This window comes from Lynx canadensis, chromosome B3 (genome assembly GCF_007474595.2).
Source record: "Lynx canadensis isolate LIC74 chromosome B3, mLynCan4.pri.v2, whole genome shotgun sequence".
Taxonomy (NCBI): Eukaryota; Metazoa; Chordata; class Mammalia; order Carnivora; family Felidae; genus Lynx; species Lynx canadensis.
The window spans coordinates 11,691,143-11,715,756 of NC_044308.2; the positions used below are offsets into that span (position 1 = coordinate 11,691,143).

Below are 24,614 nucleotides of genomic sequence, written 5' to 3' on the forward strand. Positions count from 1 at the left end.
GGCCACTGTGGCTTGTGTGGTGAGAACAAGGGGACAGCATGACACGAGACGCGGCCGGGGTACTGGCTGAGTGCACTGGAGCAGTGGTGAGCCTGGTGTTACCTTCCATGCTCTGTACTGCGGTGCTAGGGGCACGGCCCAGGTCTCATGTGGGATTGGAAACAGTCCAGTGTGTCCTTAAGGGCGACCTTAGCCCCTCACCGGAGCTGCAGGTTCTTCACTGGACTGTGTGCTCCATGAGTCCCCTCACCTCCTCTGCCCAACCTTGCATAAATCACAGCTCGCTAGAGTAGTTAATTCAGTCTCAAAGAGAACCTGGTCTTCCAAATTTCAAAATACTCCTGCTGTGTGGCAGCAGAGGGTAGGATACTGACCTCATCCTGTAAGGTAGTCTTCTCGTTACTCCTGTCTCTGTGTTCCCCCAAATCTATCCACACATATCTATTTTTTATTCTTCCTTCTCTCATTTATCTTACTCCTCTGTTACTGTTCTGCCCTGAGCTCTCTGATGGGGACTACTTTCTTATGTCAAGTACACTTAGGTGTAAGAAGTGTATCTGAAGAAGTATCTCTAAAGTAAAAGATACATCAGTATTTGAGTATTTAAGCTATCTGAAAGGGGTAAGTTCACTGTACAGCCATCCGTCTGATCTGTATCCTGGTTTGTCCTTAGCCCAGTATTTCTGAGAGGAAACCCCAGCTAGTGCTTCTGTGTACCATTTTCGTTTTCAGAATGATCTTACATATTGGCTCTTTTAATTGTGCTAAGGATTATGAAATCCTTAAAAAATGTAGAAAAATGTAAAGAATATGAGAGACATTGATACAGGTGCCATGAAGCCTTGTCAAATGTGAGTTTTTAAGACTGAGGGTAGGGGTGCCTGGGTGGTGCAGTCGGTTAAGCGTCCGACTTCAGCCAGGTCACGATCTCGCGGTCCGTGAGTTCGAGCCCCGCATCGGGCTCTGGGCTGATGGCTCAGAGCCTGGAGCCTGTTTCCGATTCTGTGTCTCCCTCTCTCTCTGCCCCTCCCCTGTTCATGCTCTGTCTCTCTCTGTCCCAAAAATAAATAAACGTTGGGAAAAAAAAAAAATTAAAAAAAAAAAAGACTGAGGGTAAAGTTGAAGTCCCTGGTGTTTCTGACTCTAAACCCACACCTCTCCTTTCTTACCTTCCCCAGGAATAAGGGTGGTTTTAGGTCCAGATGTCATTCTTGTGCTTGGTTTGAGAGTTTTAGGACTTTTGTTTGTCTATAAAGACCATAATGGGTCACATAAACAGCCAGGCACTGTTTGTGTGCATTTAGAGCTTTTTCTCCACAACAATCTTATGAGGTAGGTAGTTATCTCCACTCTACTTATTAAAAAATATGGTAAAGAGAGTCACATAAGTTGTCCAGTGTCACCACAGTTAAGATGTGGCACAGAGGTTTGACCCAGACAGTTGGGCATGAATGCCTGGGTTCTTAACTGTTCTACTGCACAGCCTCCTAAGTTCCATACACAGCACATTATCTTGCTCTCCGTATTCAAAGACTTGATATAAATGCCACGCTGTGTATGTCATGTAACTTGATTTTCCTCTCGCACCATCTCTATTTTTTGAGGTTTATCCATGTTAGTAGTTTAAACTTTTGGGGCGCCTGGCTGGCTTAGTTGGTGTAGCATGCAACTCTCGATCTCGTGGTCTAGAGTTCAGGTCCCACGTTGGATGTAGAGCTTACTTAACAAAAAAATTAAAAATTAAAATAATTTTTTTTTGTATTATTCTGTATTAAGACTTCTATAATTCATGGTTTCTCCTGTAGATGAACCTTGAGGTTTTCCTAATGTTTACTACTAAAAATAGCAAAATTGTTTTAAATATTTTATTAAAAAAATTTTTTTTTAATGTTTATTTATTTTTGAGAGACACAGAGACAGAATGCAAGTGGGTTAGGGGCAGAGAGGGAGGGAGACACAGAATCCGAAGTAGACTCCAGGCTCTGAGCTGTCAGCACAGAGCCTGATGCGGGGCTTGAACTCACGAGCTGCGAGATCATGACCTGAGCCGAAGTTGGATGCTCAACCAACTGAGCCACCCAGGCGCCCCGAAAAATGTAAATATTTTCATTTACATATGTAAACGTTTCTCTAGTTCTGGGTCTTCCTAGGGCTTGCATGCACACCCATCACTTTCCTAGGTACTGTTGAATTAACCTTGAAAGCAATTATGGAGATTTATACACTCCTTTTCACAGTGAACTTGAGTGCCAGTTGCTTCCCAGTCTTAGAAACACTTGGTAATTTCTGACTTCCTAATTTTTGCTTATCTGAGAAGTATGAACTATTGATCAGTGGCGTAGGTGAACACTTGTTTTCATATCTGTTAGGCATTCATGTTTCTAATAAATTGCCTGTGCATATCCTTTGCCTATTTTAGGGTAATTTGTTTGTTCGTACCTTTTCTATAGTGCCCTTTATACATTCATGATACTAATTTGTTACTCATAACAGTTGTTCTAGGTATCTTCCAGGTTGTGGTACACTTTTCTATTTTGTGTCCTTTTTCTTAAAATTGAGGTATAACTCTGAAAAGTAAACAGAAGGAATTATCACAGAGTGATAGAAGTTTGTGGGGTTTTCATCATTCTGAAATGTCATGATCTTGTGCCTTAGTAGTTTGTTGTGCCAAGTATGTAAGCCGTTGACAACCATTCTCTATGGGTCCGAAAAAGTTTTCTTGAATTATTTTGTGGTAATTTCCTCCTAATTCTTGGTTTTAACTTTATGGAACTTTCTGTTTTGGATATTGAACTCTTGGGATGGTTCCCAATATTACTACCTTTTTTATTTTCCATTTCTGCTTTTTAGATTCTGCTTTCTAGGAGATGCCCTTCACTTTATCTCACATTATGTCTTTTCTTCTTCTTTTTTTCTTTTTTTTTTTTGAGAGAGAGCACAAGTGGGGGAGAGAGGCAGAGGAAGGGAGAGAAAGAATCTTAAGCAGGCTCCACACCCAGCACGGCTTAATGCGGGGCTCAATCCCATGATCATAAGATCTTGACCTGAGCCGAAATCAAGAGTTGGATACTTAACTGACTGAGCCACCCGGGCATGCCTCACATTATTTCTTTCAGGCTTTTTACTTCTCTTGTCATGTTTTATTTCCCAGATCTCCCCCCCACCCCCACCCCTTCATGGTTCTCTTGAATGTTTTTATATTTCTGTTGAATTTGTTTTCCATCCTTCATGTTAGATATTTTTTCAAATGGCTTGGTTATCATTGTCTGCACACATATTTAGGAGTAGGGGCCTAGCCATCTGACGTGGGTGGAGCCTGATCAACTTTGAGTGCTCACCATGGGTGATGTGGTAGGGCTGCTGCCTTAGGAGGCTTCCAGTGTGTAGTTCCTCCTCTTAGATGGTCAGATTTTGTGGAGAAGAATCCTTCCATCTCCTGAGTGGAGGGCGAAGGCCTGGCTGTCTTCATTCTGGAGTCTGGGAGGCAGAAGGCCAGGTGATGGCTCATCTAGTGTGCATATGTCCATATGCTCCTGTTTCAGTGTGGCAGCCTTGCCTCTTGGCTGTGCCCATGTAGCCCAGTTCAGAGACCTTTCCTTCATACTCTCCAGAGAATAACTTCCACATCTTTTGCTGGGCAGAGTTGGAGATTTGGGTGTCTCTTGTGACTCTGGGTATCAGTTACTTCTAAGCATTGTTGAAAAAACCCAATCCTTAGTTTTCACCCTCTCCTACTTGCAGAGGTGTCTAGAGAGACTCTGGGGGGAATTTTGTAGTATAAACCAGGTTGGTTCGCCTGTTAGGTCTGTTGAGTGATTTCCCTTGCTGCCAATATTTTGTGGCTCTTGTTTTCTCTCTCATTTTCCCTTGTCTTTATGGGCTTATCTCTTTTTAAGACCCTTCCTTTACTGTTGTGTTAGTGGAGTTGGGCAGGAGGAGAAAATGATTCTGGTGTTTAGCCCACCATCTTTATCTGGAAGCTACCCACGTAGTTTCTTATAAGCCTGAAGGACTTGTAAATATTTTATCCTGCAGTTTTAGATAGTTTAGATGGTGGTGAGAAGTTTCTAGGTTAGGTCTGTAATTTCGCTTCTCATCGGATCTTCATAATGGACTTAAGAGGCATTATCATGCCCCTGTTGCAGGTGAGGAAACAGAAGCATTTTGAGCTATAATAAAGGAAAGGTGTAGAGGTCTTCACTCTAAGAGATGCTGTTGGGACCTGCACCTCAGGTTTTCCTGACTTAATACTTACACTTGTTCCCCTGACTCTAACCCATTCCTCCTCTAGGGTAATATGGTGTGAGAGTGGGCGGGGTTTTCTCTGGGAATTTAGGGCACAGGAACCAAAGACAAGGTGTCTTTGCTGCAAGTGTTTTATATCTCTACTCTGTTGGCCTGTTCCAGTGCAAAGAGAGGATGAGGCCCGTGAAAAAGGCACTGAAACAGCTGGACAAACCCGACAAGGGGCTCAATGTGCAGGAACAGCTGGAGCATACCCGAAATTGCCTGCTGAAAATCGGAGACCGGATAGCCGAGTGCCTTAAAGCCTACTCAGACCAGGAGCACATCAAACTGTGGAGGAGGTGAGTGGCCTTGGTCTCAGAATGCCTTGTTTGATTTGACAGTGTATGTGTGTGTGTGTGTGGGGGGATCTGTTCTTGTTTTATAAAGGGTGACATAACCACCTAATGAAAATCTTTCCCCCAATAAAAATCATCTATTGGCAACATACCTGCAGGCTTCAATTTCATTTTCCTGCAATAGGTCATTCCACTGAGACCAGTCTTTGAAATAGGTAGGATGATGTCATTATTTTACAAGAGAACAGCAGGAGTACCGAATTTGCTGGCCTATTCTCAGAACAAGGACTTGGTCTGTAAGCCTAGAAGGGATAAAAATCATCTGGTCTCACTACTTCACCCACCTCAGGTTGCTAGTCAGATATAAAAACTATTTGATCAGTTCTTTACTAACACACGAGGTGAAGTGAAGGTTAAAATCACCAGAACTGTGATTTCTCTATTCTCTCTGATAATTAAAAAGAATGCTAGTAGTCATTTGTATTAATACAGTTTAATACAGAACTTCAGTTTTTAAGGCATATCATGGCTCGTATATATTCATTTATATATTCACTTACGATATTTTACAAAAACAACTGGAGTGTCTTCCTCAAAAATCATTGTAACACTGAGTCTCTAAAATCCACAGTCTTTGAACTCTTATACTTCATGGTTAATATAATTATTTAGGTATAATATGCCCAATCTCAGTGGATTGGTTTTGAGTGAAAAATAGATTTAAGAAAACTTCGCCATGATGCTATCTGTAGCATGCTTCACACCCATTAAAAAGATATTAAGCTTCAAATGTTACTTTTATTCCCCTTTATACTGTTAACCAGCTTCTTCCTGTACCTAGCTAGCCTCTGGGATGTATTTCTACCCAACTTAATCTCTGTTGGAAGATAACAAAAGGTCATCCTAGTACATAGTCTGTGAAGCTAGGATTCCTCCCGTGACCTGGGGCCTGTCTGTGTTTAATTGTACCAGGTACTGTGGTCCTGGCTAACAGTAGTTCATAAGAAGGTCTTTGTCCACTCAGAAGAGACGGCCCTTTATGAAGTGGTGATTGTGAGACCATGTGTGTGGTAGGTGTTCGAGAAGGAGGAAGGGCCTGCAGAAGAGCAGTCGGAGGAAACTCTTCTGAGAGGCAGGCGAGTGGGCATGGGCAGGGTGGACTTGCTCAGATGAGGAGAGTTTTCAGGCTTTGGCGAAGGCTTCAAAGTGAGACAGTGAGAAGGGGGGCTGGGAGGTATTTAGGGTTTAAAGATAGTTTGTTAAGACCACCGATGGCTTTGCACCTGATGCAGCAGGTTTACTACTTAGGGAACCCGTGGTTCCTGCGGGTGGCGTGACATGGTGAAACTCTTGTCTTCATTGTGTGGAGAGAGGTGAGACTCCTTTTCCAGCTCACTGCCAGTACTGCTGCCTCCTTGTTCTAGACACCTGTTTTGCCCAGCACTCTCCTGTTCACTGTAATGCCTTGCTGGGGTGGATGTGGTGGAATTACAGTGGAGGCGCCTCTTGGGAGTTTTCAGGAAGAAAGGATAGACTTTGTGGTGACAACTGGGAGGAGAAGGGGCAGGAGCACGGAGATGCCCGAGTGTATGGAGGTCTCCACCTGGAAGATGGTAATGACGGGTTGGGTGGCAGAATCCAGGAAGTGCAGAACGTGGAGGAAGACTCCAGGGCTTTCCTGAGTGCCAGTGAAATAAGGGATTTTAGCTCGGAAACAGAGCCTTCGTCTCCAGACCCCTCAGTCAAACTCCGTGGACACGGCATCTGAAGGAGTGTTAATGAAACACAGACCTGAAAGAATGTTCCTGTTATTTAATTTCTACACTTGGAGAGTATCCATTGCAGAATTCAGTAGCTTGCCATCCATAAAGAGAATAAAAAGTTATTTTAAAAATTCTGTAATTTACTAGAACTATTATTTTTTTTTTTTAGGAACCTATGGATTTTTGTTTCCAAGTTTACAGAATTTGATGCTCGAAAATTGCATAAATTGTACAAGATGGCTCATAAGAAAAGATCTCAAGAAGAGGAGGTAAAATACAAATTTAATCCTAATTCATACTAACAGATAAAAGCCAGTTGCACAGAGCAATTCCTTAGTTACTGTTTTTCCCTGGGGAGATGCTCATGGAATGATACTTTTGGTGCTAGAAGGGTCCCTGGTTCTCTGCCCTCCCCTCACAGACGGATGTTCAGGTCCACCTCAGCCCTGCCTCCCTGTACTGTGTGCTCCTATGCCGTTTTAGCTCTGCGCTTTCTCAGCACACCTCACTGGTAGTGAAAGTGACAGACTCGGTGGCTGAAATAGCCAATCTGTTAGAACCAAAGAGTGTTAAAATTCTGACAAGGTGTCGTTACCTGCATTCTTTTTTTTAATTTTATTTTTGAGAGAGAGCAAGAGAGCGAGAGAGAGAGGGAGGGAGGGAGGGAGGGTGAGGGGCAGAAAGAGAAGTAGACACAGAGTCTGAAGCAGGCTCTAGGCTCTAAGCCGTCAGCATGGAGACTGACGCAGGGCTCGAACTCATGGACTGTGAGATTATGACCTGAGCCGAAGTCAGACGCTTAACCAACTGAGCCACCCAAGCGCCCCTACCCTGCGTTCTTATGCCCATAATCATTTATTCTCTCGTCTTGTGGTAGCTTATAAACGTGGCTCTTGATAAGTCATGTGGGCAGAAAATACTTGTTTTGTTCTTTTCTGGGTCACGTATACTTGGTGTTCCTTCCTGCGTTTGTATGTAACGTCCCAGCTACTCATGTAAAGGAGCCAACATGAGAAGGTGCCCAGAAGTTCCTTCCCTTCTTTGGCATAGGGGGATGGGCACATAAATGCCTTAGCTGATTTTGAAGACATGCCCATTCACAGATCTGCTGACCTGCCACATCAGCCCTTTAGGGCCCCCAAATCAGCCATTTAGAGCCAGTCTCTGGACATTTAGTACCTCCTCCACTAACCTGTCAGCTCCTCAAAGGCAGAGATATTATGCTTCTCATCCTCTGCTATATCCTCAGTGCCTGGAAAGGTACTGGGCACAGCGAAGGTGCTTAGAAGTATTTGTTGCATGAACTTAACATGCTTAGTATTGTGTTGTACTGTAGAGTAGTATGCTCAAATAGTTCATAATTTAGAAGAATATGATATGGTAGTAATATATAGAGATAATATACTAGTATCATTGAGCGTTAATGTAAATTTTAAGCATTATAAAAGTTTGTGAGGATAGTCAGGAAAAGCCTGAGGAGGGAATGAAATAGTGGGAAAGAGCCTGTAGTGGGGAGTGAAAGTTACGATGAGGGTTTATAGCTGAACACACGATGGTAAAGGGGCCACGTTAGTCTAAGTATCAGCAGTTAGCATATTGAACAAAAATAGTGGTCCTGCTGCTGGGGGTGTGCACTATCATAGCCTTCTGGAGGGACAGTTCAGTCAGATTTGTCAAAAGACAAAAACAGTTCTTCTGAGAATTTAATGAGGTAATTAAGGATTTAAACATGTTTATTGTGGAAATGACTTGAATGCCCAACGATAAAAAATAGATTAAATAGATTATGATATATTCATGCTGGGGAATATTATTCAGCCATAATACAATAATGTAAGTAAGTGTTTACATGAGAAAATTTTCATAATGTGTTAAGTGAAAGAAGAATACCAAATAATATTTTTGTTGTTAAAAAAAAAATAACACACACACATATAAACACAAGCTTAGAAAGGTATGGATCAAATCGCAGACATTAATTTCTTTGGTAGTGAGATTTTAGGGCACTTTACGTTATTTTTTGCTGTTGCTGTTCTTATTATATTTTCTACTATTTTTCTATTACATTTTCTTGTGTGGTAAAGAAGTAAATAAACATTGAGATGTTTAGCTTGATGACTTTGGCGTAGGAACTAGTTCCCACTGGGCTAGTCAGAGGTTGTTTGCTCTAGTTAGTCTAGGAAAGTTGTGTTCCTACTTTTACATGGTCCAAGATGAGTCTCTGAGAAGGCTGACAGCCTGGGCATCTGTCCTGGGCGGGCCCTGTGCAGTGGCACCCAGCAGCCCATGCACACGGTCTTACAGTGACTTGCCAGGGGAACGTGACTTTCTTGTCAGAGCAGCAGGGGGAGCTCAGGGAAACTTATGAACATGGTGTATAAGAATATAGTAGATGGCAGGTTGGAAGCCAGAAGAGGGGCAAGAGGGGAATACTTAGAGGTGGTGACCTCTGTACTGTTCTTGGGAATTCAGCCTGGGGTCTTAAGATTCTTTGGTTTCCTTTTATTCTCAGGAGCAAAAGAAGAAAGATGATGTGATTGGTGGTAAGAAGCCATTTCGACCAGAGGCCTCAGGCTCCAGCCGGGACTCCCTGATATCTCAGTCCCACACCCCACACAACCTTCACCCTCAGAAGCCTCACTTGCCTGCCTCCCATGGCCCACAGATGCACGGACACCCAAGAGATAACTATAATCACCCCAACAAGAGACACTTTAGTAATGCAGGTAGGTCATTAAGTGGAGTTTTAAAAAGAGATGCCAAAAGAATCATTGTATTTTCCGAAAATAGCTAGACCTTTGTACTTTATTCTCCTTCAACACTTTACTGTCTTCTTTTGTCTTAGTGACACAGCACATGAAGTAAAGATCCAAAAGTCTCCAGCTCTAAGAAGAACATGGCCACCATCATAAACAAATGACAGACTGAGAGAAACAATTTACATTATATAGGACAGTCACATGGTTAAAACTGCTAATACTGAAAGAGCCTTGTAAATTGGTAACAAAAGAATAACCAAATAGAAAAATGGGCAAAGGTTAGGAGTTGGGAATTCATACAGAAGAGGAAATTCAAATGGCCAATATGACAAGATGGCCAGCATTGCTGTTAGGGAAATGTAAATTAAAGCAATGGTAAGCTAACCAATTTTTTTTTTCGGCCATTCAGATCAACAAAAGTTAAAAGGGTGAAATACATACAAATTGCTAAGAGTGTGAATTGCTACAATCTTTCCAAGAATTAATCTCAAATATCTTAAATACATAAGCCCCTTTTCTGTATGTATGAGGATGCCATTCAGTCTTAGAATGGCAAAAAGTTGGAAATAACTTGAATATCCATTAATAGGAGAATCATTGGATAAATAGTAGGACATTTGTACTCTAAATATTATCATCAATTATTAAAAAGAATGAGTTGACTTTATAGATCAACAACAAAATCTATGTCTGTGTTTAAATTTATTGAGGTGACAATCGTATAACATAAACTTTACCATTTTATTTTTTATTTCTTTTTAAATGTATTTGTTCATTTTTTTTTCTGTTTTTGACATTTAGTTTTAAAATTTATCTACTTATTTGTTTATTTTTTAATTTACATCCAAGTTAGCATATAGTGCAATAATGATTTCAGGAGTAGATTCCAGTGATTCATCCCTTATTTATAACACCCAGTGCTCATCCCTACAAGTGTCTTCCTTAATGCCCCTTACCCGTTTATCCCATCCCCCTACCTATAACCCCTCCAGCAACCCTCAATTTGTTCTCTATATTTAAGAGTCTCTTATGTTTTGTCCCCCTCCCTGTTTTTTTTTTTTTAATTTTTTTTTTTTTTCAACGTTTATTTATTTTTGGGACAGAGAGAGACAGAGCATGAACGGGGGAGGGGCAGAGAGAAGGAGACACAGAATCGGAAACAGGCTCCAGGCTCTGAGCCATCAGCCCAGAGCCTGACGCGGGGCTCGAACTCACAGACCGCGAGATCGTGATCTGGCTGAAGTCGGACGCTTAACCGACTGCGCCACCCAGGCGCCCCGTCCCCCTCCCTGTTTTTATATTATTTTTGCTTCCCTTCCCTTCCCTTCACCTGTTTTGTATCTTAAGTTAAACTTTACCATTTTAAATACCCAATTCAATGGCATTTAGTACACTCAGAGTGTTGTGCAACCACCACTTCTATCTTAGTTGCAAAACATTTCCATCACCTCAAATGGGAATCCCACATCCAGGAGACAGTTTGTCCCCATTCCTTCTTCTCAGCCTCCGCAGTCCCCAGTCTGTATCCTGTCTATCTGGATTCATGTATTTTGGACATTGCATATTAATGGAATCATACTATGTGTGTCTGACTTCTGTTTTCAAGGTTTATGTTTTTTGTTTTTATAATTTAACTTTATTTTTTATTTTTAAAAATTTACATCCAGATTAGTATATAGTGAAGCAATGATTTCAGGAGTAGATTCCTTAATGCCCCTTACCCATTTAGCCCATCCCCCCCTCCCACAACCCCTCCAGCAACCCTCAGTTTGTTCTCCATATTTATGAGTCTCTTTTGTCCCCCTCCCTGTTTTTATATTATTTTTGTTTCCCTTCCCTTATGTTCATCTGTTTTGTCTCTTAAAGTCCTCATATGAGTGAAGTCATATGATTTTTGTCTTTCTCTGACTAATTTCACTTAACATAATACCCTCCAGTTCCATCCACGTAGTTGCAAATGGCAAGATTTCATTCTTTTTGATTGCCGAGTTATACTCCATTGTATATATATACCACATTCATCCATCGATGGACATTTGAGCTCTTTCCATACTTTGGTTATTATGGATAGTGCTGCTATAAACATGGGGGTGCATGTGTCCCTTTGAAACAGCATACCTGTATGCCTTGGATAAATGCCTAGCAGTGCAATTGCTGGGTCGTAGGGTAGTTCTGTTTTTAGTTTTTTGAGAAACCTCCATACTATTTTCCAGAGTGGCTGCACCAGCTTGCATTCCCACCAACAGTGCAAAAGAGATCCTCTTTCTCCACATCCTCACCAACATCTGTTGTTGCCTGAGTTGTTAATGTGAGCCATTCTGACAGGTGTAAGGTGGTATCTCATTGTGGTTTTGATTTGTATTTTCCTGATGATGAGTGATGTGGAGCATTTTTTCATGTGTTGGTTGGCCATCTGGATGTCTTCTTTGGAGAAGTGTCTATTCATGTCTTTGCCCATTTCTTCACTGGATTATTTGTTTTTTGGCTGTTTTGTATGTTGTTGTTTTTTAATAGTTCATTATTCTTAATGTTTTTTTTTTTTTTTTTTTTTTTTTTTAGTTTAGTCTCAAGTTAGTTAACACACAGTGTAGTCTTGTCTTCAGGAATAGATTTCTGTGATTCATCTCTTACATATGACACCCAGTGCTTGTTCCAACAAGTGCCCTCCTCAATGCCCATCACCCATTTTCCCCATGCCCCCCAACCCCCTACCCCATCAACCCTCAGTTTGTTTTCTGTATTTATATGGTTTGCTTCCCTCTCTGTTCTTATTTCTCTTTCCCTTTCCCTATGGTCATCTGTTAAGTTTCTCAAATTCCATATATGAGTGATATCATATGATATGTATCTTTCTCTGACTTATTTTGCTTAGCATAAAACCCTCCAGTTCCATCCATGTTGTTGCAGATGGCAAGATTTCATTCTTTTTCATCATCGAGTAGTATTCCATTATGAATGTATGTACCACATCTTCTTTATCCACTCATCAGTCAATGGACATTGGCGCTCTTTCCATAATTTGACTATTGTTGAAAGCACTGCTATAAACTTTGGGGTGCATGTGCCCCTTCAAATGACACCTGTATCCTTTGGATAAATTCCTAGTAGTGCAAATGCTGGGTCATAGAGTAGTTCTATTGTTAAGCTTTTGAGGAACCTCCACACTTTTCCAAGGTGGCTGCACCAGTTTGCATTCTCACCAACAGTGCAAGAGGATTCCCCTTACTCCACATCCTCGCCAACATGTGTTGTTTCTTGGGTTGTTAATTTTAGCCATTGTGACAGGCGTGAGGTGGTATCTCAATGTGGTTTTGTAGGTCTGTCTGTGTTGTAATGGGTATCAGTACCTCACTCCTTCCTGTGGCTGAATAACCTCGCATTGTGTGGGTACACACCACAGTCTGTTATCCATTCATCTGTTGGGGTTGTTTCTACTTTTTGGCTATTGTGAATAGTACTGCTGTGAAAATCTGTGTGTAAGTTACTTTTGAGTACCTATTTTCAGTTCTTTTGGGTATATACCTAGTAGGGGAATTGCTGGGTTATGTGGTAATTCTAATTTAATTTTTTGAGGAACCATCAAACGTTTTCTGTAGTGTATGTTTGAATACTGTTTTGAATGCTTATTCAGAACAATACTGTGTTTGAATTAGTATCGAGAAAGTTGTGAAAACACACACTGTATATAGCATACATAGAAGTCCTAGTATAGGATTTTGCAAAGAATCAAATATTCCATAATAATCTTAATGAAGTGTACATTTCTTTCTAAACTTCAGTTTTAGGATTTCCATTTGATTTCTTTTGAAAAATACATTTCATTCTTCCGGTAAAATTCTCAAGCTTTTAGAAAACTTGATTTTCTTCATCTTTTCCTCTGTTTCTGAGCATACGAATTAACAGTTATTTAAAAATCTTTGCTAAGTCCAGTATCTCAATTCTTGTGAATCATTTTCTGTTGTGTGTTTTATTTTTCTTGGTTTTCATCCATATAGTTCTGTCTTTGGCATGCCTAGTTATTTTTGATTAAGTGGGGGAACCTATGTTTTAAAAATTGTGGAAGCTCCAGGAGCACCTGGGTGGCTCAGTCAGTCAAGCATCCAATTCTTGATCTCGGTTCAGGTCTCATCTCAGCGTCGTAAGTTCAAGCACCATGCCAGGCTCCATGCAGGGTGTGGAGCCTACTTGAAAAAAAAATTATGGAAGCTTCAGGTGGTTCTGCTTTCCTAGAGAGGATTCATTCTTTCCTCCCCAAGGGCACATGGAGTGTAAGGCGATCATTCTGGTCTAGTCGTCTAGTCTGCCTCTGGGCTCCCCTGTTCCTGGGGCTTAGCTCTTCAGAGTGCTTAGCAGAGGGCCTGGAGCATTTTCTGCCCCTCATCTTCTGCAGGCCCTAGACTCGAATCTTGGTTTTCTCAGCACCATGAGACTACCTGGACTGCTCTGCTCTTCTGAGGCTTAGGTCTTCAGCCTCTGCTCCCTGCAGATTCAGCACTTATCTTAAGGGAAGACTGGATGTGTGTTTGAGCCCTTCAAGTCTGCCATGTCCCTCTAGCCTAGAAAGACCACCGAAGGCTCAGCTTGTGCTGGTAAAAGCTCAGATGTTCAGCTCCTTGCCTCTGCTCAGAATCACAGGCCTCCCCAATGACTACAGCGGTCACTTTACCTCTCTAAGGTTTTCTGCTCTTCAGTCTTAATGCCTTCTAGTCTAGTCCTGAATGCCCTGTCTACTCTTTGATGTCCTCAAACAGGTAATTTTTGTTTATCTGGCCTTTCTTACTGTCCTTGGCGGAGTGTAATTCTGCTGTAAGCTACCCTGAATTGCCTGGAAGCACAAGTGCCAGGTCTCCTAATGTTACAAATCTAAGTAGTTCTGAGTTAATTGATCCCCATTTGATGCAGGGGGACAAAAGGTAATTACTCTACAAGAGTAATTCCTCTCGAGAGGAAGAGAGAGAGAGGGAGAGTGAGAGGGAGAGCGAGCGAGATATATCCATGTTCGTAGATCTGATTGTATTATCTGTATTGACTTCTTCCTGGGATCAGACTGGTTTTGCGTTATTCGTGTGATGTCACTGATTTTGTATTCTGATCCTTTGAAAGAACTCTTCTTATATCACTGTAGTCTTTTATTTAAGTCTTGGATTCTTCACCCATCTACTAAATAGCTCAGTACTTCCTAACAGCGACCTACCTCATGATGGGTTCAAGAAGAAAGAAAAGCACTGTTCAGTTCCTCTGGAAATAAATGAGTTGGCTTGATTTGTAAGCCTCTCCATGATACCGCAGACACTGACACCCCATTTGAAATACTACTTTCCATTTGAAGCCATCGCCAAGTGATTGGTTTTCATGTTGTGAAGGTGTCTCTTTTTGTTGTTGTCTGTTAAGTTATTAGGTTGAATAGTTAAAGTTTTTTTTTACTTCTTGGTCCTCTGGCCTGATCCACAACCAGAGCAGCAGGGAATTTAAGCCACTGGCTGAGTGTGTTATCAGTTCCTAAGCTGTCAGGTTCCTTCATTATTCTTTGGCTCTGTAGAAAAGTATTTAGAAGACCGGCAGCATGAGTAGAGGGGTATCTACTTGGTGGCTTATTTTTGATGTTAATATAGTTGTAGATAGAAGACGAATTTCCCATGAGGCCACGTAGTTCTTCTGGGTAAGCCTGTGTCCCAGTTTCCTAAGGCGCCACAAACTGGGAAATGTATTTTTATACACTTTTGGAGGCCAGAAGTCTGCACTGAGTGTCGGTCGGGTTGTCTCTCTCTGGGAGATGTGGGGGAGGATCTGGTCCCTGCCTCTCTCCTGGCTTGTAGTGGCCACCAGCAACCCTTGTTGCTACTTGACTTCTGGTTGAGTTCTTCCTGTCTCTGCCTCCATCTCTAGTGTCTCCTTGTCTCAGACCTCCCTCTGCCTTTCTCTTAGAAGAATATCTGTCATTGGATTTAGGGCTCAACCTAAATCTGAGATGATCTCATCTCAAAATCCTTAATTACATATGCAAAGACCCAGTTTCCCAGTAAAGTCACTTACAGATTCTGAGTGGACATACATTTTGGGGGTCACACTTAAACCCACTATAGCCTCCATTCCTGGACTTTTATGTGTTTACTGCCTTTCTGATTAAAATAAGTGTGATTCTTCTGAAGGAAAAGGGAGGCTATAGAAGCTGAAACAGATATCAGTTTGGCCCTACCTTTGAGAGTTAGTGTATTGATCCAAATCCAACGTTAGAGGATTCACTTTTTATAGGAGGAGGTTTATCTCCTTGATTTGGGCTGGGAAAGAGTAGTAGTAGAATCAGTATGAGTAGCCTGGAAATATTTTCAGAGACCAGGCACTGGCTGACTATGTTATCTGTAGCAGTGGGTAAATAAAGTTGAGATGTGTAAACAGAAGATACCACTTTATGGCTATGAAACTCACCAGTTGTGTTTTATGAATTAATGTTTAGGGTTTTTTTTGTTTTTTGTTTCTGGGTTTTTTTTGAGTGAAATCTGATTTTAAGGGTCTGCCCCAGATTGGAGGGTAAAGAGGCATGGAAAAGAAAAAGCAGTAATTTTTATGATTTCATAAGGAGAAAAGCAGTGAGTTTTCTTTTGCCTTAAAAGTTGAGGGAGAGAAGGTTGGGACTCATTACTGGTATGTTTACCAGCAGCAAAAAGGCTAGGAAGGAGGAAATTTAATGTCTATTTATATAACGTGTCAGCCTTTGAGTTTAAACTTCAGTGGATGTGAAATTCAGCCATTTTTTGAAGTCATGAAACTGTTCTTTCTTTTCCTGCAGATCGAGGAGACTGGCAGAGGGAAAGAAAGTTCAACTATGGTGGTGGCAACAGCAATCCTCCGTGGGGTAGTGACCGGCACCACCAGTATGAGCAGCACTGGTACAAGGACCACCATTATGGGGACCGGCGACACATGGACGCCCACCGCTCTGGGAGCTACAGACCCAACAATCTGTCCAGAAAAAGACCTTATGACCAGTACAGTAGCGACCGAGACCACAGGGGACACAGAGATTATTATGACAGGTAGGCAGAAGGTCCCGAGACACCAGGCCCACCTCTGCCAGGAGTCTCACTGGTTAAGGGGAAGAGATAAAGTGACATACACATTAATGTACTTATTAAATGTTCACTGAACATCTCATCCTGTGCCAGTCATGGTCCCTAGTCTGAACCAATGTTTTTGCCATCAGGACATCCTCAGGGTGTTGGGGAGGAATCACGGTGTAGACAGCTGATATGGTGTGCTAAGTGGATGATTGAAAGTAGAGGTTTTGAGTTTTTCCTGAGGACTGAGGCAGAGAAGAAGTTGCTGATTGTTGATTTGGGCCTTGAAGAGTCTGCTAAACAGAAAGGGAATGGGTATCACAGGCCGAGGCCAAGGGTGAGCATCCGGAGAGGGAAGTCCAGAAGATGGACACATTGGATAGTAAGAAGGCCTTGAATGCCAGATTATAGGTCTTAAGTTGTGTTCTCTGGGTCATATAGGGAGCCATTTGGAGTTTTATCCTTCTCCTTGTACAGGAAAAGAGTTTTGTGTCTTCTTCTGTGGAAATGTAGGAAAGTGGTAGCCTTGAAACATTAGAGTCCACGACCAAAATTATTGAGCTTGATGTGAGGCTCTCAGATACACTGGGTAGCAGGGATACTGAGATGGGTCCCAGCCTGTGGACCTTGCCTGCCACCAGTCCACAGTTTAGGGGCGAAAGACTTGTGAAGTTTTACCCTGTCTACAACTATACACCACCATTAATGAGCCAAGATTGTAACTTGGGAGAGTTACCAAGTATATAGGAAGGGCTTAAGTTTTCTGTATTCTTCCTAGAATAGGACTTGACTATATTTTAACCTCACAGAAACTTTGGCTTTTCTTAGGCTAACGACATGCTTTGCTTGGACTTGAATTTAAATTTGGAAAATTTCATATTCAGCATCTCCCATTTTGGAGGATCTGGTAACACATTATATAGCCAAGTAGCAGCTGTCTCCTTTAGAGGAGGTTTCAACTGAACCCCTTTGCCCCCACCCTTCTGTATCATCTTGTGTGGCTCCAGTGGGCATTTGCCCTACATTTCTTTGTGTAGATCTATATTTCTATTCAGCATCACTCTTTTTCTGCCCAAAGGACTTTTATTTTAGTATAGGTCTGCTGGGGATAAATTCTTTCAGCATTTGTATGTCTGAGAGAGTCTTTAGTTTGCCTTCATTTGTGAAAGATACTTTGCTGGGTATAAATTCCCAGGTTAACACTTTCCGTACTTTAAAGATGTTCCTCTTCTGTCTGCTTGCTCTGTTTCTGATGGAAAATCTGTCATCTTTATAAAACATGTCTTTTTTCCTTCATTACTGGCTTTTAGCCATTTGGTTGTAGTGCTGCATCCTGCTGTATTTTTCCTCATGTTTGTTTTGCTTGGGAAGTGTTGAACTTGGATTTGTAGGTTTGTCTTTCCTATCAAATTAGGAAGATTTTTTTTTTTAACCATTATTTCATCAGTGTTTTTCCTGTCCTACCTCCCTCATCTCCTGTGGAGATCCCACTTAAACCTGTATTAAGCTGTTTGCATTGATTGCTGTCACAGCTCACTAATGCTCTGCTTATTTTTTTTTAATTTTGTTTTCTTTCTGTCTCAGTCGGATAGTTTCTGTTGGCTGTGTCTACAAGTTCACCAAGATTTTCTTTTTCAATGTCTAACCTGCCTTGAGCCCCATACAATATATTTTGCATTTCATACATTATAGTTGTATTTCTAGAAGTTGTATTTGAGCTTTTTTTTTTTTTTTTTCCAACTTAAATCTTTCTAACCTTTTGAAATCTGGAATACAGTTTAAAAATAGTTTTTAGGGCACCTGGGCGACTTGGTTGCGTGTCCGACTCTTGATTCAGCTCAGGTCATGATCCCAGGGTCGTGGGATCAATCCCCTTGTCGGGCTCCATGCTCTGTGTAGAGCCTGCTTAAGATTAAGATTCTCTCTAGGGGTGCCTGGGTGGCTCAGTTGGTTGAGCATCTGACTTTGGCTCAGGTCATGATCTTGCAGTTCGTGGGTTCCAGCGCTGTGTCAGGGGCTCTGTGCTGATAGCTCGGAGCCTGGAGCCTGCTTCGGATTCTGTGTTTCCCTCTCTCTCTGCCCATCTGCCGCTCACTCTCTGTCTCTCAAAAATAAATAAACATTAAAAAAATTTAAAAAACAAACTTCTTTCTCTTTCTGCTCCTCCCCCACCACTCTCTCTAAAACAAATAAATAAAATGAAAGTAAAAGCAGCAGCTCTCAAAGATGATAGTTCTCCTTTTAAATATAAAAAAAATAGTTTTTATATCATTGTTGTCTGATTCTACCATTTGGATTAGTTGCAGCTGATTAACTTATCTCCTCATTATGGTCCTTCCTCTTTTTTCCATGCCTAGTAATTTTTGATTAGATGCCTCACTGAGTGCTGGATATTTTGTATTCCTATAAATATTCTGGAACTCTGTTCTGAGAAATAGGTTATCTAGAGGCAGTTTGATTCTTTCAGCTCTTGCTGTTAAGATTTGTCAGAATGAGAACAATGCTCTGGCAGTCTAATTGTTCCCCCTCACTAGGGTAAGAACACTTTGTTGTACTCCACTGATGTCCCTTGAAGCTTGAGGCTTTTTGGTGTGGCTGGTGAGAACAGGGCCCTTGTACCTCTAATCTTCTGGGTGGTTCTTTTCCTGGCCTTGCATAGTTTCTTCACATGTACACACTTTATAGTGCTCAATTGAATACCCAAGGGGAACCCTTTGCAGGTGTTTGAACTTCTTTCTGTGTGCAGAATTCTCTTTTGCATTCCATCCTGTGAGCTCCAGCTGCCTTGGTTCTGCCCCCTGCCTCTCAACTGAGGACGTCTCCCCTTCCCTGTGCTGAGGCCTGGAAACTGTCTCAGGGCAATGAGTGGGGTTGTTACAAGCCTCATCTCACTAGTTTTCCATCCCTCAGGGAATCGCTGTTCTTTGTTAATGGACATCTGGTATCTTTAAAACCATTTTTTTGTCCCTTTCTGCTTGTTTCAGGTAGGAGGGTGAGTCTAGTTCCCCGTATTCCACCTTGACTGGAAGTTGAAGTCACCAGCTCTCTCTCTTTTGTTTAATGAGGGGAAATTCACATAAACTGAATGAACTGTTTTAAAGCAAACAATTCAGTGACCTTTAATACATCCACAATGTTGTGCAACCACCGCTGGTGTTAAGTTCCAGATGCTTTCATTGTCCTGAAGAAAACCCCATGACCCTTAAGCAGTCACTCCATTCTATCTCTGCAGCTCCAGATAATCACCAATCTGTATTTTGTTTTTATGGATTTACTTGTCTTGGATATTTTGTATAAATGAAATCAAGCAAGATGTGGCCTTTTGTGACTGGCTTCTTTGGACACTTAGCATAATGCTTGAGTCTCATCCACACTGTAGCTTGCATTGTAGTACTTCATTTCTTTTTGTGGCTGATTAATATTCCATTGTATATATATATATATATATATATATATATATATACACCACAGTTTGTTCATCCACTCATTGATGGACATTTGAATTGTTTCCACCTTTGGCCATTGTACATAGTGCTGCTATGAACATGAGCGCAAAATTATTTGTTGGAATACCTGTTTTCAGTTCTTTTGGGTCTATACCTAAGAGGTAATTGTTAGTTGTATGGGAATTCTACATTTGGCTTCTTAGAAACCACCTGTTTTCCACAGTGGCTGAAACATTTTACATTCCTACTAGCACGTATGAGAGTTGCAGTTTTCCCACATCTTTGCCAACACTTACTTTCTGTGTGTGTGTGTGTGTGTGTGTGTGTGTGTGTGTGTGTGTGTTCAACATGACCATCCCAGTGGGTGTGAATCAGGTAAGTAGCTCCTTGTGGTTTGATTTGCATTTCCCTGATGATTAATATTCTTTAAAGATGTTGAGCGTCTTTTCATGTGCTTAGCGGCCATTTGTAGATCTTTGGAGAAATGTTTGTTTCAGTCCTTTCCCCATTTTTGAATTGGGTTGTCTTTTTGTTGTTGACTTGTACCAATTTTCTTTTAATAAGATAACAAGCAGTTTACTGTGGTGCTAAGTAAAAATTTTACTATTCTTTACATGGAGTCAATTTATTAAATACTTTATTTAACTCTTCATTTATTGTTGAATGTTTGGGTTGATTGTGGCTTTTGCTGTTACTAATAACTTCTCGAATAATTTCTGTGGCTCTTTTTCCCCTCAGGCCAGGTCAAAGAATATGAAAATGTTTGTAGGTCTGGCCAGTTTTCCTGAAGGGAGTGCATCTTTACAGAACCTCCAGTGATTCAAGGGTGTCCTTGTTTCATTGCAAACTTGAGGTGTATGTCATTTTGTAGGGTAGGATTGGCCAATAAGTATAAAATAGCCCTTTGTTATTACTTTTGTTTTTTTGTTTGTTTGTTTTTGATTCCTAGTAATGTGAACATTTGTGAACTCTGAGTCCTTTGGAAGGGTCCTTGGGTATGAGCACGTGAGGGTGAGCCAGGTGGGCGAGGAGGAGGGGGCGGGCTTGAGCTGTCACCTAAGCCTTGTGTCTCTGTTTCAGGCACCATCATGACTCCAAGCGGAGGAGAGCCGATGAATTTCGGCCTCAAAATTACCACCAGCAGGATTTCCGACGAATGTCTGATCACCGCCCCCCTGTGGGCTACCATGGCCAGGGACCCTCGGACCATTACCGCTCTTTCCACACAGACAAACTGGGGGAGTATAAACAACCCCTGCCCCCCCTGCACCCCGCCGTCTCAGACCCTCGCTCGCCCCCTTCTCAGAAATCCCCCCACGATTCCAAGTCACCCCTGGATCACAGGTCTCCTTTGGAGAGATCACTAGAACAGAAAAACAACCCAGATTATAACTGGAATGTTCGGAAAACATAAAGGACAGCTGGGAATGAAGGGGAGAGCAAGAGTCATTAAGCACCTGGATATTTTTGGTCTGATCCAGTAGGAGCCAGTTATCTAGACCAGTGAGTGGAGTTTCTGGACATGCTGCTGCTGTCAGCTCGCCGGTGGAAGGAGCACCTCAAGGAGCGGGGGGCCTTTCACTTGGTCCAGCTTGGGTTTGGGTCGCCACTCCTGCACTTTGACACCCCCTCCCATTCCAGCCTGGTCCTGGCCTCCCACTGCAAGGAGTGCTAGGAGGAAGACGTGACTTTTGCGTCCCAGCTTCGTGGGCTGTGTTTCCCCAGTGAAGGAAGAAGGGATCTCAGAGTCACGAGGATTTTGTTGCTGGGTCCGTGTGCTCTGGGCCCATGTGCAGTGGGCTGGGAAGGAGCGTGTGTGTGAAGGTTGATGGGACCTGCTGGGCCGCGCGTGATCTGCTTCACTGTGATGTGACAGATGCTGCTGACGGGGCGGGGCGTGGGTGTCGCCTCGTAAGACTTGAAGGGGAGCAGGTACACTCCTCACATGTGTTCTTGGGAGAACCATACACTTGGGCCTCCTTGTGATGCCTTTGGTGCAGGGGCTGGTGGGGAGCAGCTTCCACAGTGGCCCCTTCCCTACAACACTAACCTTTCCCACACTATCTGGACATTTCAGAGGTTCGGTCTTCTGAGCGGGTCTCCTTTGCCCTGGTCCAGGGGAGAGTCGGGCCCATCTGGCTGACTTGTGCATACTGTGAGTTTTCGGCAGCGTTGGAGCTGGCGTGGGTCTTCCTTGGCTGGGAGTGGGGTGAGAGGGGTGAGAGAGGGGCTAGAGGGGCGGTGTGGCCAGGGACCCGGAATCCCCGGTGGGGTTCTGATTCCTGGGATGAGCAGTCTGAGGGCAGGGCCTGGAGAGGAGGGGAAGCTTGCTGCAAGCGCGCACCCAGGCAGGGGTGTGGGTGGCAGGCATGCTTCCCGGGGGAGGTGGGGGGGGGCGGGGCTTCAGTGTTGCGCCAGGTCAGCGTTTGCAGCCACGCTCGTTACTTCAGTTCCCTTCTCACAGCTTGAAGAAGTAGACTGCACAGAACATGCAACTCCTGACCCACAGGGCGGGTGGACAGATGAAGTCTGGGTCCCTGTTGGGAACAGGCTCCCACTCCCAGTCGGAGATCGTTAGAATTGAACTCCATTGTTTTTAGAATGAGATCAAATAAGGCGTACACCTAAGGTAAAGTTTTTCCAAAATAGGAAGCCTCCAAGGACAGGGGACTGAGCTGCAGACAGTAAGAGTCCTACTCGGGTTGAACAGAGTCAGAAGTGGGAAGGCGAGTCAGTTGTACCAATTAATCAGGCTCCTTTCATTTTACATTTTACGGATACTGGGCCTTCCATTTTATTCCCTTTAAATATAGCTTGCCAGTATTGTTTGACTGCCCAAAGGCCTTTCTAGGTGGAATAACTGACTTGAACCTACACTGTGCCTATATGCGTCCAGGCTCAGAGCTGGTGACCACCTTTCCATTGGGTGTGCACAGGGTTAAACTCCCTGAACTGACCTGTGAGGACTTCATAAAACTGTTATCACTTACTTGCTGGTAACCTGGGCAGCACCATTATTGCCTTTACTGAGAAATTCCCAAGTCAGCTCGCCCTAGGGAAGCAGATGTGGCTTTGGTGGGTCATCGCACGCAGCCTCGTGGGGCTGGCCGGGCGTGAGTTCCACATGAGAGTCTGGGTCCTCACAGCTTATGTTGGGAGCTTAGTAGGTCTGCCCCTTCCTTATTTATCTCCTCTCGGGACTGGGATTGTTCACCGTGGGCTCGTATCCGGTGAACATGCCCTGGACCACGGCCCAAAGAATGCCTGGGAGCCTCTGGCCACAGCCACTCCACTGGGCACATGCTGTGACTGCTTGGGAGAGAAGAGGGTGTCTGCTGTGGCCTCCACCAGCTTAACTTCTTGCTGACACTACCCTGTGTCTTTCTTGCCCAGGCCAAAGAGGAGGGCTAGGTTGGCTTGTCCCTTCCTGTGGTGGGAGGAAGGGAGGGAGGGATGAGCCCCAGGATGTCTTCCCCTGTGGGAGGGAAGTCAGGCTGTGTCCCCTGGGAAGCCAGGAAAGTCACTGGAGGCCCTGTGTTTCAGTACTCATCAGGGTTTTTTTTTCCTCTGAAGTTGATAGGAGATGTGAGTTATTCCCAAAGATGTCTCATCATGAAGAAAAAGGAACTTCCTTTTGTTTACATTCAGGACTTACTGTGCCATATGATGTAGCAAAAGGCAATATTAGCCAGATCAGTGTTAAATTGATAATAAAATTACAGTATCCCCATAAAAGCATCTATTGTAGGTGTTGAGGTATGTTTAAAGAGTCAGGAAAAAGGAGGCATTTCCTCACTGACCTAAATCAGTATGAATATTGTATGCTTTTATCAAAAACAGATTTGCACAGATAGGAATTCTCTCCCTTGTGGATAGGATAAAGTACCCCAGGAACCTGTGAGGGTGATATCACAGAGCCTAGCTTTGAAAGATTCAGTAATTGGGTGGAGACTGCAGGGGTTGAGGAAGAGGGGAGTTGGCATCACCTGAAGTCTGAGTGTGGAACAAGGGTTAGCATGGTATCCCACAGCCCTGGGAAGGGGTGCGGTGAGAGCCACAGGCATCACTGCGGTCTTTCGGAGATGCTGGAGAGAAGCCGCCAGGCCCTCTGCAGAGCCCCATCTTACGGCCCCTGGTCCCCCTCTCTCCTAGTCCTTGCGTTGGCCCTTTCACGGGAAGCCAGAACACTTCTCGCATCGTGCTGCAGGCACTCTAGCCTGATGGCTGAGAGCTATATCAGGATGTGTGGTGCACACGCGATTCGGTTACGAATTCACATGGGGACACTGGAATCCTACAGACCAAAATCCACTCGTCAGCAGGAATGGTGGCCCGGGGCCCAGCACTGGTGGTCTTCCGGGCTCGTCTGAGGGCCGCAGTGTCAGGCGGAGAGAGCCAGGCCAAGGGTCCAGGCTGCTTTAGTCCATCTGACCCCACTCGTTTGGGGACAGATGGTTTTTCTTTATTGTAAAATTGTGGACTTTTCAAACCTGTTGACTAAACAGTAATTAATTTATATTTGTGAAAAATGCCACTGTCCTAGTGATTTCTGATGTAAATAATGTTGTTTATATAGTATGTATTAAATTTTCCTACATTGTACAACTGCTGTACTTTTGATTCTTGTATATTAAACAGTGTTACTAAGGATTTTTAGAATTGGGCGGACACGTTGCATTGCGTTGCATCGGCGTGAAACGTGACCAGATACGCGTCCAGCTCCCTTCCCCTGGCTGCCGGGTCATTTGGCCTGTTCGACAGCTTGTGAAATGGAGACTTTTGAAGTCGCAGTGTTCTTCCTACCAGCACCAGCGTGTTGCTGGGTCTAGGACCCTCACACACAGGTTCCGGAGGTTTTCCCTGCGTGGACACTGCCAAGGGTAGTGGTCCCTGGCTGGGCAGCTCCCCGCATCTGACGGGATTACCCGGACCAGTGACAGCCCCTGGTGGAGCCGAGCGGCCCACCCTTTCCCACGTTGGTTGTGCCGGAGAAGGAGCCCTGGAGACC

At 43.3% G+C, this 24,614-nt stretch overlaps 1 protein-coding gene across 5 annotated transcripts in view; it reads left to right on the top strand.

The window, feature by feature from the left end:
• The window catches only part of CHD2 (chromodomain helicase DNA binding protein 2), a 125,320-nt gene extending 101,109 nt beyond the window's left edge, over nucleotides 1-24,211 (top strand). For all 5 annotated transcript variants that reach the window (XM_030317460.1, XM_030317459.1, XM_030317458.1 and 2 more), the window contains 5 exons: nucleotides 4,408-4,586; nucleotides 6,516-6,615; nucleotides 8,859-9,072; nucleotides 15,893-16,139; nucleotides 20,687-24,211. In XM_030317460.1, the coding sequence (XP_030173320.1) occupies nucleotides 4,408-4,586; nucleotides 6,516-6,615; nucleotides 8,859-9,072; nucleotides 15,893-16,139; nucleotides 20,687-21,020 (1,074 nt within the window). In that variant the 3' untranslated portion in view covers nucleotides 21,021-24,211. The remainder of the gene's footprint in view (nucleotides 1-4,407; nucleotides 4,587-6,515; nucleotides 6,616-8,858; nucleotides 9,073-15,892; nucleotides 16,140-20,686) is intronic.
• The last annotated feature ends 403 nt before the right edge of the window (nucleotides 24,212-24,614 follow it).